Here is a 12,563-nt window from a genome sequence, read left to right on the forward strand (position 1 = left end):
TATATATATATATATATATATATATATATATATATAGAGTCCGGCTAATATGCTATTAATAGCACGAAGCGTTTGGTCCTACCAAGTTTTCCGCCGTTACATCTACCCTTTTGATCATTTTCATCAGTTAGATCATACTATTCAACCAACCACCTACTCAACCCTAGGGAGCCTACATCCTCCTAATCGTACATCTCTTAATCCAATGGCCAAAAACTTGGTAGCAACAATGACTTGGTGCTATTAATAGTATATTAGCCTAGTTCTATATATATATATATATATATAGAGAGAGAGAGAGAGAGAGAGTCCAGCTGGGGTACTATTGATAGCACCAAGGATTTTGTGTTATCGAGTTTTCCACCGCTAGATTTAACTCTTTGATTATTTTTACCCGCTAGATTATACTATTCAACCAACCACTCACTCAACCTTAGGGGGCCCACATCATCCTAACCACCCATTTCTCAGTCCAAGGGCTAAAAAATCAATAGCACCAATAGCTTGGTGCTATTGATAGTATTTCATCTATTCTATATTTATATATATATATATATATATATATATATATCTCTCTCTCTCTCTCTCTCTCTCTCACACAACTCGATCTTATGAGAGTTTTCGTGGTTCTCCAACCACGAAAACTCAAAAATTGGGAACCTACCTCTTTACATTCCAACCCTACTACCACCATCTACCTTATTACAAAGCAGGTTCCCGATAATTATTAACTCATCTAGGTTCTCGATCTTTGGATCTTCGTGGTTCACCCATTATGAAGATTTTCATAAGATCAAGTTAAGTATATATATATATATATATATATATATATAAAGTATAATTTCTGATAGATTTTTGCTATAAACTTAAAGCACTTCGTACTCATAAGTTATTTTCGAATCGACGATCCACACCGTTAAACATGATCTAAAGTATTTGAAACTTTTAGAAAATAAATTTCGTACTCATAAGTTGTTTTCGATATTAGGGCTTTCGAATCGATGATCCACACCGTTAAATATGATCTAGAGTATTTGAAATTATCACGCCCCGGATTACTCGTTTTTTCGGGCAGGCTAACAAACCCGCCATATACATAGAAATTTTTCCTATATACGAAGCGAAACAGTAAAAATACCTGTAATCAAACAATACTACAAACAGTAGTATAGAGCTGCAAGGAAACTAAACCACATATAAAACAGTGGTTCGATACATACATATCATCCTGGTACAAAAACACTCGCTCCAGCGAGGTACAATATCAGTATGTAAAGAACCAAAAACTACAATTACCTGTAGCTGGTACTCCTCTAGTTCTGGCTCGGCTGGAAGGGCTCTAACTCGCGACGCCCTCACCACGATCTGAATCAGTAACAGCAGCAGCCGACGGCAACGGCTCTGCAAAAACAGGGTAACAACTGGGCGTGAGAACTACTGCAAAAGAAGTAGTCCTCAGTGGGTACCGCCCTAAAACTCATCGGCTCACCCACTAAGTCTACAGATCAGTGATAGAAAAGGAAGCTGGAACAAATCTACAGCTATATGCCACTATCCTATCATGAACCAACACTACTATCTATAGAATGATGCAAAACTCTGACCCAATCTCACTAGGGACTGTAAAAACACCCGTCTCGCATGTCGAAGCGAACCAGTATACTACCCTATGAGTAGCCGGTGAAGAAAACTCTCTAGAGACTGTGAATACACCCGTCTCGCCTAACTAGGCCACACCGTACTCAAGAGTAGCCGGTAGAGAAAACTCTCTAGAGACTGTGAATACACCTGTCTCGTCTAACTAGACTACACCGTAGCTCAAGAGTAGCCGGTCTAGGTAAAAAGTCCGATAGGATAGCTGTAACTCAACTCACGTCACAACCACACTGAAAGTCGAGAAAGGAGTCACTAATTACCACTGACCCAACCTCACATGGGCTGCCAAAACGGGCCCACCCTGCCTGTATCCAACTACGCTGTACACCACCCACTGGAGTGGCGAGCACAAGAACTGTCCCAACAGAAACTACGACCTCATCGCACTGAAATCTCATTCCGAAATGACATTCGTGGGTGCGACCCAACCGAGTTTACAAATGTCTCTGTGAAGTTCAATCAGACTCTCACAGGCTATAATCAAAGTGAACAGGGTCACACTGGTCTAACCACCACAACTCACGTGCTCTCAGCACAATCTAATACAAAAACAGCCAATAGGGTCCACCGTCAACCACGACGGTGCCCGATAGTCCGGAATAGCCTAAACACTACTGTAAAAATAAGCTCGGTATCTCAGCACGAGTGTAAATACCTTCTGCACTATCCTGGGTATCCACCGCCCACAAACTGCGGTGATACAAACAAATTACGGCTCCTATAGCTAAATCTGGTAGTTTAAGCATATGACAGGGTAGAATCGCTGGTTTTCTCCTAAGTCAAATTTTCAGTCCAACATGTATAATTTATCTAATTACTACAGCATGCTCCAAATTCAGATTTCAACAACAAGCTAATCATGAATTCGAGTTAAACTTGATATACCAAAACTGAAATTATGCATGTCTACTATGCATTATACTTAGGAGGCAAAACCGATGATAAACCCACCTTCAAAGCAATTCCACGGCAGCAAGAAGGTCCCGAAAATACCAGGAGGTTCAGCCGAGATCACGCTGCAACAGCAACAATACTTCTCCAAGGCTCTACACATCGAGAATACTATAATTCCATCAAACTTACGAAATTCAGCACTTAAGCTTAACTTTTTCTCAAATACAATGCTAACTTCACCTTTCACATCCCAAATCAGGTGTAGCAAAGTCCCAAACCAGTAAACCAAGATTGAATATCACCCCGTGGTCCAAACTCAACTTCCTCCAAGAATCTGAACACAAAAGTATAAAAATTGCATCAATAACTCCAAATTTCAGCACTTAAGCTTAAACCGACAACTCCAATGTTAAAATTACCTTCTAAGGCTCAAATTCGATGAAGGTAGATCCCAAATCCAGTGCAGTATACTGGAGTATCAAACTCAGATCCAAAAACCCACTGCCTCGAAAGCTTGCACCATGAAAATCCACAAATTCACCGATTTAGTCCAAAAACACTAGCAGCACAGTAAAATGCAGAATAGACCAAGCTAACCTTAACCAAATTCTATCAATTTGGATTCCACAGATTCCTCTTGAAGTCCTAAATCCAACAAACCAAGTTTCGTGGAAAATAGAGCTTCCTACGTCGCACACGAGCCGAAACACCGACAGTCGCTGCTGGAAAACTACTAGAACTGAAATCCTTAAGGTGAAAATGGTGGAATTTCGAGTAATTGGAGGGACTAAGATGCAAAAAGTGGCTTCTCTGTGATGAAAGGAGGAAAAGAGCTGAAAGCGGTTGAGTTCCATCTATTTATAGTGAGTTAGAATGATCCAATAAGCCCCAGGAACTCTAGCTGCTAACCTGCACTATTGCAGAAAAACTCAAGATCTAGGCGCCCTAAACCCAGTTCTGGGGGTCTAGAACTTCCAGCCTGCACAAAACAGTGTCTCGGTTCCTCCGTCCGACGGTCTGCTACACCGCTATCCTGTTCTGGCGGATCTCACCTACCACACCTTACGTGTCAACACAATTGATATTTCCAAAGTAAACTTCCGGACCCACTTCCGGGCGCCCGGAACAGGATCCGAATTGGCTTCCAGCTTTGCTCAAACCAGCACTCAAGATCTGGGCGCCCTAAACCAAGTTCTGGGTGCCCTAAACTGGAGCGCTCAAGATCTGGGTGCTCTAAATTCATTTTTGGGCGCCCTAAACTAGCAAAACTCCAGTTTTGCTTATTTGAGTGCACCAAGTCCATTCTGCATCCATTTCGTGCAGAAACGACTCCGACTCAGTCGGACACTCTCCAGATGTGTCGACCAGTCACTAGTACTGTAGCCAATCCTATCCAAACCTCTAAAACACTACATCCTCCCCCACTATAAAAAGTTTCATCCTCGAAACTTAAAACATACCTCAATCTTTAGTCTCAAACAAGTAGTAGTAGGACTCCCGCATCACCATCTCCGACTCCCAAGTCGCCTCCTACTCCTCGTGATTACTCCATTGCACCTTTACAAAGGGTATGACCCGGTTGCGCAATTCCTTCAAATCACGAGCCAGAATCCGCACCGGTCGCTCCTAGTATCTCAGGTCCTCGCCAATTTCTAGCGGAGTGAAGTCAATCACGTGGGAGTGGTCGAACACATATCTCCTCAAAGCCGAGACGTGAAAAACATCGTGAATGCCGGCTAGTCGTGGAGGTAGAGCAATCCTGTAAGCAACTGGCCCAACTCGCTCCAATACCTCAAAAGGCCTACAAAATGTGGACTGAGCTTTCCACGCACTCCAAATCTGCGAAACCCTCTGGACGGCGAGACTTTAAGAAACACATAATCACCAATCTGGAACTCTATGTCTCGTCTCCAGGTATCAGCACAGCTCCTCTGTCGACTCTGGCTGTCAAAAGTTGTCGTCGCACCACTCTAATCTTTTCCTCAGCCTCTAACAAAATCTTAGGCCCAAGCGTTTTTCTCTCACCCACATCACTCCAAAACAAAGGGGATCGACACCTGCGTCCATACAACGCTTCAAACGGAGCCATCTAGATGCTCGCTTGATTGCTGTTGTTGTACGAAAACTCCGCCAGTCTCAAATGTCGATACCACCCTCCTCCAAAGTCCAGGACACATGCCCTCAGCATGTCTTTAAGAGTCTGAATGGTCCGCTCTGACTAACCATCTGTCTGTGGGTGAAACGCTGTGCTGAACTGCAATTGGGTGCCCAAGGCCGTCTGAAGACTCCTCCAAAAGTGCGAGACGAATCTCGGGTCTCAATCTGATGCAAACAAAGTAGCACGCCATGCACTCTCGCTATCTCATCCAGATACAACTGAGCGAGTCTCTCTCAAAATCTCTTCTTGGATCTCTAAATCCATAGACTCACGCAGTCGGTTCCTGTGCCGCAGCATTCCCGAACTGTCCACAACAAAGCCCTCTGCCTGTCCCCTCTCTAACTGCTCTTGAATCCTCAACGAGTGCGGATCTACACTCTATTTCTCTCGGATCCTATCCAACAGAGTGGGCTGCAAGACCATAGACATCAGTCTCGCAGTAGATCCAGGGGACACTATCTCGAGTCTCAGCTGCTGTAGCTCCTCAAGTAACAGCCTCTGCTGAGTGATCAACATGCTCAAGCTCTGCACTGCCTTCCTGCTCAACGCATCTGCCACCACATTCGCCTTGCCAGGATGATACTGAATACTAATATCATAATCCTTCAGTAACTCCAATCATCGGTGTTGCCTCAGATTCAACTCGCTCTAGGTGAACAGATACTTGAGACTTTTATGATCAGTGAAAACCTCGAAGTGCTCGCCATATAAGTAATGCCGCCACAACTTTAAAGCAAAGACTACCGCGGCAAACTCCAAGTCATGCGTAGGGTAATTCTTCTCATAATCCTTTAACTGCCTGAAGCATAAGCAACTACCCTACCATGCTGCATCAACACACAGCCCAAACCACTGTGTGATGCATCACTGTAAATCACAAATCCTTCCCCCATCACTGGAAGGGTAAGGATAGGAGCCGATGTCAACCTCTGTCTCAACTCATCAAAGCTCCTCTGACAGTCCTCACTCTAAACGAACTTAATTCCTTTACGAGTCAATCGAGTGAGTGGTGTGGAAAGCTTCGCAAAGCCTTCCACAAACAGACGGTAATAATGAGCAAGTCCAAGGAAACTCCTCACCTCTGTCACCATCGTCGGTCTGGGCCAATCCTGAATAGCATCAATCTTCTTCGAGTCCACTGCCACTCCACCTTCAGATATTACATGGCCCAAGAAAGCAACTTCCCGTAACCAGAACTCGCACTTCTTTAATTTGGCATACAACTTCTTCTCTCGCAAAAGCTGTAGCACAGTCCTTAAGTGCTCCTCATGCTCGGCATCGCTCCGGGAGTATATCAGAATATCATCAATAAAGACTACCACAAACCTATTCAAGAACGACTTGAACACTCTGTTCATTAAATCCATGAATGCGGCAGGGGCATTCGTCAATCCAAAAGGCATCACCGTAAACTCATAATGCCCGTACCGAGTCAGAAAAGCAGTCTTGGGAATATCCTCGGCCCTCACTCTCAACTGGTGGTAACCTGAATGGAGGTCAATCTTCGAGAAGACACAAGATCCTTGTAGCTGATCGAACAGATCATCAATGCACGGCAAAGGATACTTGTTCTTGATGGTCACCTTATTCAGCTCCTAGTAATCTATACACAACCTGAGCGAACCATCCTTCTTCTTTACAAACAACACCGGTGCTCCCCAAGGCTACACACTGGGTCTCACATACTCCTTATCCATCAAGTCCTGAAGCTGCGCCTTTAGCTCTCTCAGCTCCGTCGGTGCCATCCTGTAAGGTACCTTCGGGATTGGTGCAGTTTCAGAAACTACATCAATCACAAACTCTATCTCCCTCTCCGGCGGCATTGTAGTCAACTCAGAAATTTATTAAAAGATGCTCAAAGAGCCACTCCTATCTCGAATTATGTGCATAACTCAAATTGCGAATATTCTTTTAATTTCATGATTAAGAGATTTATTTATTCAATTTCTTAACAAATATGATGATAAAACGATACAATTAATCTCTAGATCTTGCATGATGTGTGAAATTTTATTTGATACTTATCAAAAATTTTATTTGATTTTCGGATCAACAATGTTTGACAAATTGAATATCTTTGAGATTGATTTTTCAAAATTTATTTATGAAATTTTATTGGAAGTCTTTGGGGATGGATAGCATCGAGTTTGACTTGCTGCCCTAACTGCATTAATCCAAACGCGCTAATGCAGCATCAGTATTAATTTTATTCAGAAATTTAAGATATCTAGATATGTTAAAATAATCTGTATAGTGTTCTAGCTCTAATATGTATATCCTACACTTTATCCAACAAAAATATTAAGTTATATACATCGTAACCATTCGATTTGATATAATTCTCACCGTCTCACTGAACAGAGGGACATATCTCTTCGTGCTATCATTATGTAACGATGAATACCAAATGGGCCCTAACCTGTTAAAAGGAATTAGTGTTTGTTTCGTGCATCCAAATCCAAATCTAAATCTAAATCTAAATCTAAATCCCCGAAAAGTAATTATCGAGAATTTGATCCAAAATATTGCGACTTTTGCAATGGTTTTATTTTCCTAGCTAACATCTTTTATATAGAATGAAATTAATCTTCGGGGCATCCATATGATCATCCAAAAATAAGTTAAATTATGCACTAAAAACTAGGTTTTTACAGACCGTTAAAAGTAAAGTTAATGTTACTTTAGATAAGTACAAATCCTATTCAATGTATAATTTGGATATACTCTATCCCTAAATAAATTTTAAATTAAGTTTGAATTATTATTTCCAACAATTAAATTGCTCACCTGTTTGAACCTGAAAGTGAATTTTGTTTTTTTCCTCTGTGCTTGTCCCTATGTCCAAGCTAAGTTTGTTTCTTTGAACAAGCAAATTTCAAATAAATAAACTGAAATCAAATTTCTAGATTATAGAGGCCTATATTTGGCTATATATATATATATATATATATATATATATATATATTGAGAGATAGGTAGTACGCTACCCATTTTATTTATTTTATTTAGAAATAAACTTGGCTAGAAATATAAATCAACTAAGATTCAAACTTGGGTCTCGAATACCAACCACCAAGCTCTTTACCACTTGCTCTAGAGACGGTCGGTATATTGAATATTTTTTTAGTGTGTGTTGAATGGTGGTTTCAACAAACAAGCCTATTTTTTTATAGAAAATACTACCACGTCTATATCGTTGATTAGAATAATGTTATTTGCGCCAGCAAGTTACACCCAATGAAAGATAATGAGCAAAATAATTGAAGCAAGATGAAGCCTCAAAATTAGATTTGTCTTATCCCCAATAAAATTGACGGATGAGAAAAGAGAAAGGGGCTTAGAAATAATTTTCATACACTACTAGAAATTCATTATTTTCCAATAATAAATATTACTGTAATCGACAATTATTAGTTTTAAAAATATTTTTTTGCAACGCATAAGAATCGTTATTATAAATTTTGTGATAATAAATGACTAAACAGTATTGAATTGTATTATTACAATAGCGCGAACTATATTGATAAAATATATTTTATAATAATTTAATTTTTTATATTATTAAATTAATTTAATAAAATAAAATTGTTATAATTATAGTAATAATATTTATTGTCGAAAAAATTGATCTCGTAGAAAACGATAAAGAATTACACTTAACAATTTGTTCTGCTAAAGATGAAACGAAGTCATCTCTAATCCCCTAGGCACTATAAGGCACATAGCGTAACTTACTTTTTTGACTATTTGTTAGAAGCTTGGCCGTATAATGTTCGAACTACCAAAAGGCCCACGATCAATGAAATTGTGCACTCGTTTGGTGTAACGAATAATGGAAGCATCCGAAGCAGCTAAGCTAACAAATAAAATACTTGGAATCTTTCCCATCTTAAGGATCTTCCAGAAGGCCATGGCATTTCATTAGAGTCCACCCTGGCCCTCGGCAATAATTAGAGAGCAAAGGTGGGTAAGAAACTTATGAGGACCCAGTGGACAAGGCCAAATCTAAAGGGCCAAAAAAAAAAAAAAAAAAAAAAAAAAAAAAAAAAAAAAAAAAAGGAAAATTGTACTAGAGAAATAATAAATATATATGTACATTTTTAATCGAAAAATAGGTCTCTAATGGTAGATTCCCATTATACCCCTCCTTCGCGGGCTCGCTGTTAACCCGCCGTCCCCGTCCCACAATCTGACGACGCTGCCGTTAAGCGCCGTCATGTCCTGGCAACGGTACCAACCGAGGTCGCCGTTTCCCGAGAGCGCCGGCACCTCCCACTTCGGGACGTCCCCTGCCCAGCCGGGCTTCGAGAGACGCTTCTGACTGTCACCGTTAACACCGTCGCTAACGGCGCCATCCGCCTCCACCTCCCTCTCCTCGCTGTCGCCGTCGCCGTCGTCGTCGTCATCGTCGTCCACGCGGCAGCAGCCGAGGCAATCGGCGGCGTCGTTGTAGTACGCCGTGAAGCGTACCTTCGGCATGCCCACCTCCTCACCGAGCTCGAAGCGGCTGAGAATTGGCCGCTCGATCGGCGTGCTAAGATTGGGGGAAGGCGAAGGCGACGGCGGCGGAGACGATGTAAGGAGAGAAGAAGAAGACGAAGAAGAGGAGGATTCGGATCTGGAACCTACAGTCCTAATGCGCCAGAGGCCGATAGCGGCGGCGGCGATGATCGCGAGGCACGTCCAAATGGAGCCGCCGGCGACCACGGCGGGGAGGGAGTAGAAGCGGAGGGCGACGGCCTCCAGTGGCATTTCCAGGAGATCCATTTTGGGCGGACTTTGGCTTTGTATCGGGGTGGGGTGGGGTGGGGTGGGGTGGTTTGAGGTGGGTAATATAAAGGGGATCGGGGAGTAATCGCAGCCGTCGGATTTGAGCGGATCGGATCAGAAGATGCCGGGCATCGGGAGCAGGAGATGCCGCGGTAGATCCCGAAATTCCCAGATAATAATGGGAGAGCGCGAGTGGCCGTCGTTGTCACTCGAACGGCGGCTAAGTAAAACACGTGGACCGTCGAGATTGCGGTGTGGGTTGATCGATCGCTGAATCTGACGGCGGGGACGAGCTTAGTGTTCGGGTGGCGTTGGTTTAAACCGGTGGGCCCCACAGTGTGGTGACGGTGCATGTATTTGGTGTCGTGGGATTTGGTATTGTGCGATCCAGAATGGTTCCAGATCTCACGAATTCTGTCTTCGTCGTCGGATCGGGTAGCCTTGGAAATGGGCCCGGCCCAATAAGACCAACTTGGGCCGGTATTAGGCCGACGCTTAGAGATCTCCTTTGGACTTTAGTGCGGACCTCCGAATATTAGGCCGAAATAAAAATCCAATCAAGTTTGAGTCGGAACCTGCATAGTTCGAGACTTTGCTGGATGGTGGGCACTGGGCAGGGGCGCCGACGGGTGCGGATACCGAAAATTTTATTCAACTTTGAACAAACAGGCTTATCCAATATTAGATAAATACAATTTTGGATAAGAATATAAAAAATAAAAATTTGACAAATTTGTCTTCGGATATGAATTTTGTATGTATTCGAATTCGAGTATTCAAAATTCATCGAATTTGGATTCGAGTTTTTAAAATTCCAACCTGTTGACATCCCTAATTGTGGCTAGTTGATTGAGACAGAATTGAGAACCTCAAGCATTATTTAATATATTTATCATTTTTTAAAAAAAAATTAAATTAGAATTTTTTTAAAAAAATAACACTAGGGAGACTGATGGATTATTTGCGACTCTTAAATACACGTTTTTATTTTGACAACAGAAAATTAAAAACTTTCTTTCAAGACCTTTTGCTTTTTTGAAATTTCATCTATCGTTGGGTTACATACAATTGCTAACCATTTATAGAAATATATTCTTCAACCAGTATATCAAATTATAGAATTAGTGTTGAAAGACTAATTGTTCCTAGCGTAACCGACAAAGGTGAAAGGACTTGATAGTTGGTAGTAAAATTGTAATCCAATCACACTGACGACTAGTAAGTCTAGTCAAGCATGCGCCCGCCTTGTGCTCGGCCCCACATTGACCTGGTGGTTCGTCGATGCAGAGGCTATCTATCCACTAAATCAACCGCGAGCCTTTGGAGGTGCACTCAAAGGGCACGACCCATTAGAGTATAACAGTATCTCTGTTAAGCACAATAGGGTTCGTGCAGGCTATGGTCATGTATGAATGATCAACCAGATCATAATAGTATAGACCAGATGACCTCTGGCACAATAAAATACAGTCTATGTAATATCTCGAACTTCTCCAATTATAAAGTTTCGGTGGGAACTAGCCTAAAATGTTATTAAATAAGTTCCAGTGAAGTTTGGAGAGCATTTGAGTGCTTTCGGCGCAAACTAGACTCGAAAATGAACTCGAAAAGCTGAAATCTGCCTAAGTTGCAGAATTTGTACTGGGTACCACTACTGGAAAACTGGGTACCGGTATTGGACTAGCCGAGTACCGGTACTGGAATCGGGTAACAGTACGCAATGTAAAACTGAGAATGTTAACTCTCGGGTTTTGAGGTACTGAAAATAGGCACCGGTACTGGACTGGCCGGGTACCGGTACGCGAGCCCGAGTACCTGTACTCAACCTTCCAAAACGCTGTTTTTGAGGGGTAAAAGTATAATTTCAGTTGGGGGCTTATATAAGGGCCCCCCACCCCCTCTTCTCTGCAGAACGCACGCACACACACACAGAGATGCAGTGAGGGAGTGGGAGGAGCTCCTCTCACACTCGTTCTTCTTCCCCTTCTTTGACTCGGAGATCACGGTGGAGATCAAGCTCGGGAACGCGTAGGGAGTGTTGGTTCGAGCTCTCGGGCGCTTGGTGGCTCGGTGTGCTTCCGACTCTTGGTTCGTCTTCGGGTCAAGAGGTTAGGGTTTTGCTAAATCGTTTGGTATTGGTATTCTAAGTTTTCCTAGATGATTCTAATTAGGTTAATCAAGATTTCACCATGAGTTTTGCAGTTTTCTTGTGGAAATTGGAAACCTAGGGTTAGAATTGGGGATTTTAGGGTTTGAGCTAGGGTTTTGGATTTAAACCTTCTAAATGAATTTCTAGCAAACCTTAGGCTAATCTAAGCTACAAATTGTAAGGATTAGCATGTCCGCTTGGGTTTTACCAAAAATTTGGAAAAAAAATCCTAGGTTGAAAGATGGATTTCATGGTGAAGGGTTTAAAAGTTTTTTTTTAACCCTTTGGAGTCCTAATTGAGAGTTAGGAAAGCATGTGAGACTAATTGATTTCAAGTAGAGAGATCATTTAGTGGTTCAAAAATGGTAATGAACAATTTCTTGTATAGGGCAAGGAAAGCTTGGGAGAAAACTTGAAAGTCCAAGTGGTTGACCTAATTGCAAGTGTCTATAAGCAATTAGGAGGCTTGAAAAGTAGGTTGTGCTTCACCGAAGTGACTAGGTCGCTTCCATGCCAAAGTGAAGTGTGGTTTTGTTTATTGATGCATTCATGTAATGATAGATTAGTTGGTTAAATGAGTAGGCATAGATTGTATGCTACTTAGGGTAAATAATCTATCATTGGACAAGAATATAGGCATGTGGAATATACACTACAGTCCAATATGAACCACCCGAGCTTCAGGAGGATATGTCGTACGAAGAATTTCCGGTGCGCATCCTAGCTCATGAGGAGAGAAAGCTACGGAATCGTGCGATCGCATATGTCAAAGTTCAATGGAGTAATCATGCTGAACGAGAAGCTACGTGGGAGCTCGAAAGCAAGATGCGTGAAGAGTATCCTTACCTCTTCCCCGNCCTGATGTGCTCCAGGAAGCTGAGGATAAAGTTCGCATCGCTCGGGAGTGACTTTTGACGGCGCAGAGTAGACAGAGAA

At 42.2% G+C, this 12,563-nt stretch overlaps 1 protein-coding gene across 1 annotated transcript; it reads right to left on the reverse strand.

Moving 5' to 3' along the window:
- On the reverse strand, positions 8,509–9,504 carry LOC109711491. Its single transcript, XM_020234564.1, has one exon. It carries the CDS (start codon positions 9,473–9,475, stop codon positions 8,828–8,830), a length of 648 nt encoding a protein of 215 aa, XP_020090153.1. The 5' UTR covers positions 9,476–9,504; the 3' UTR covers positions 8,509–8,827.

The sequence above is a fragment of the Ananas comosus genome, linkage group 6, assembly GCF_001540865.1.
Source record: "Ananas comosus cultivar F153 linkage group 6, ASM154086v1, whole genome shotgun sequence".
In the NCBI taxonomy this organism is placed as follows: Eukaryota; Viridiplantae; Streptophyta; class Magnoliopsida; order Poales; family Bromeliaceae; genus Ananas; species Ananas comosus.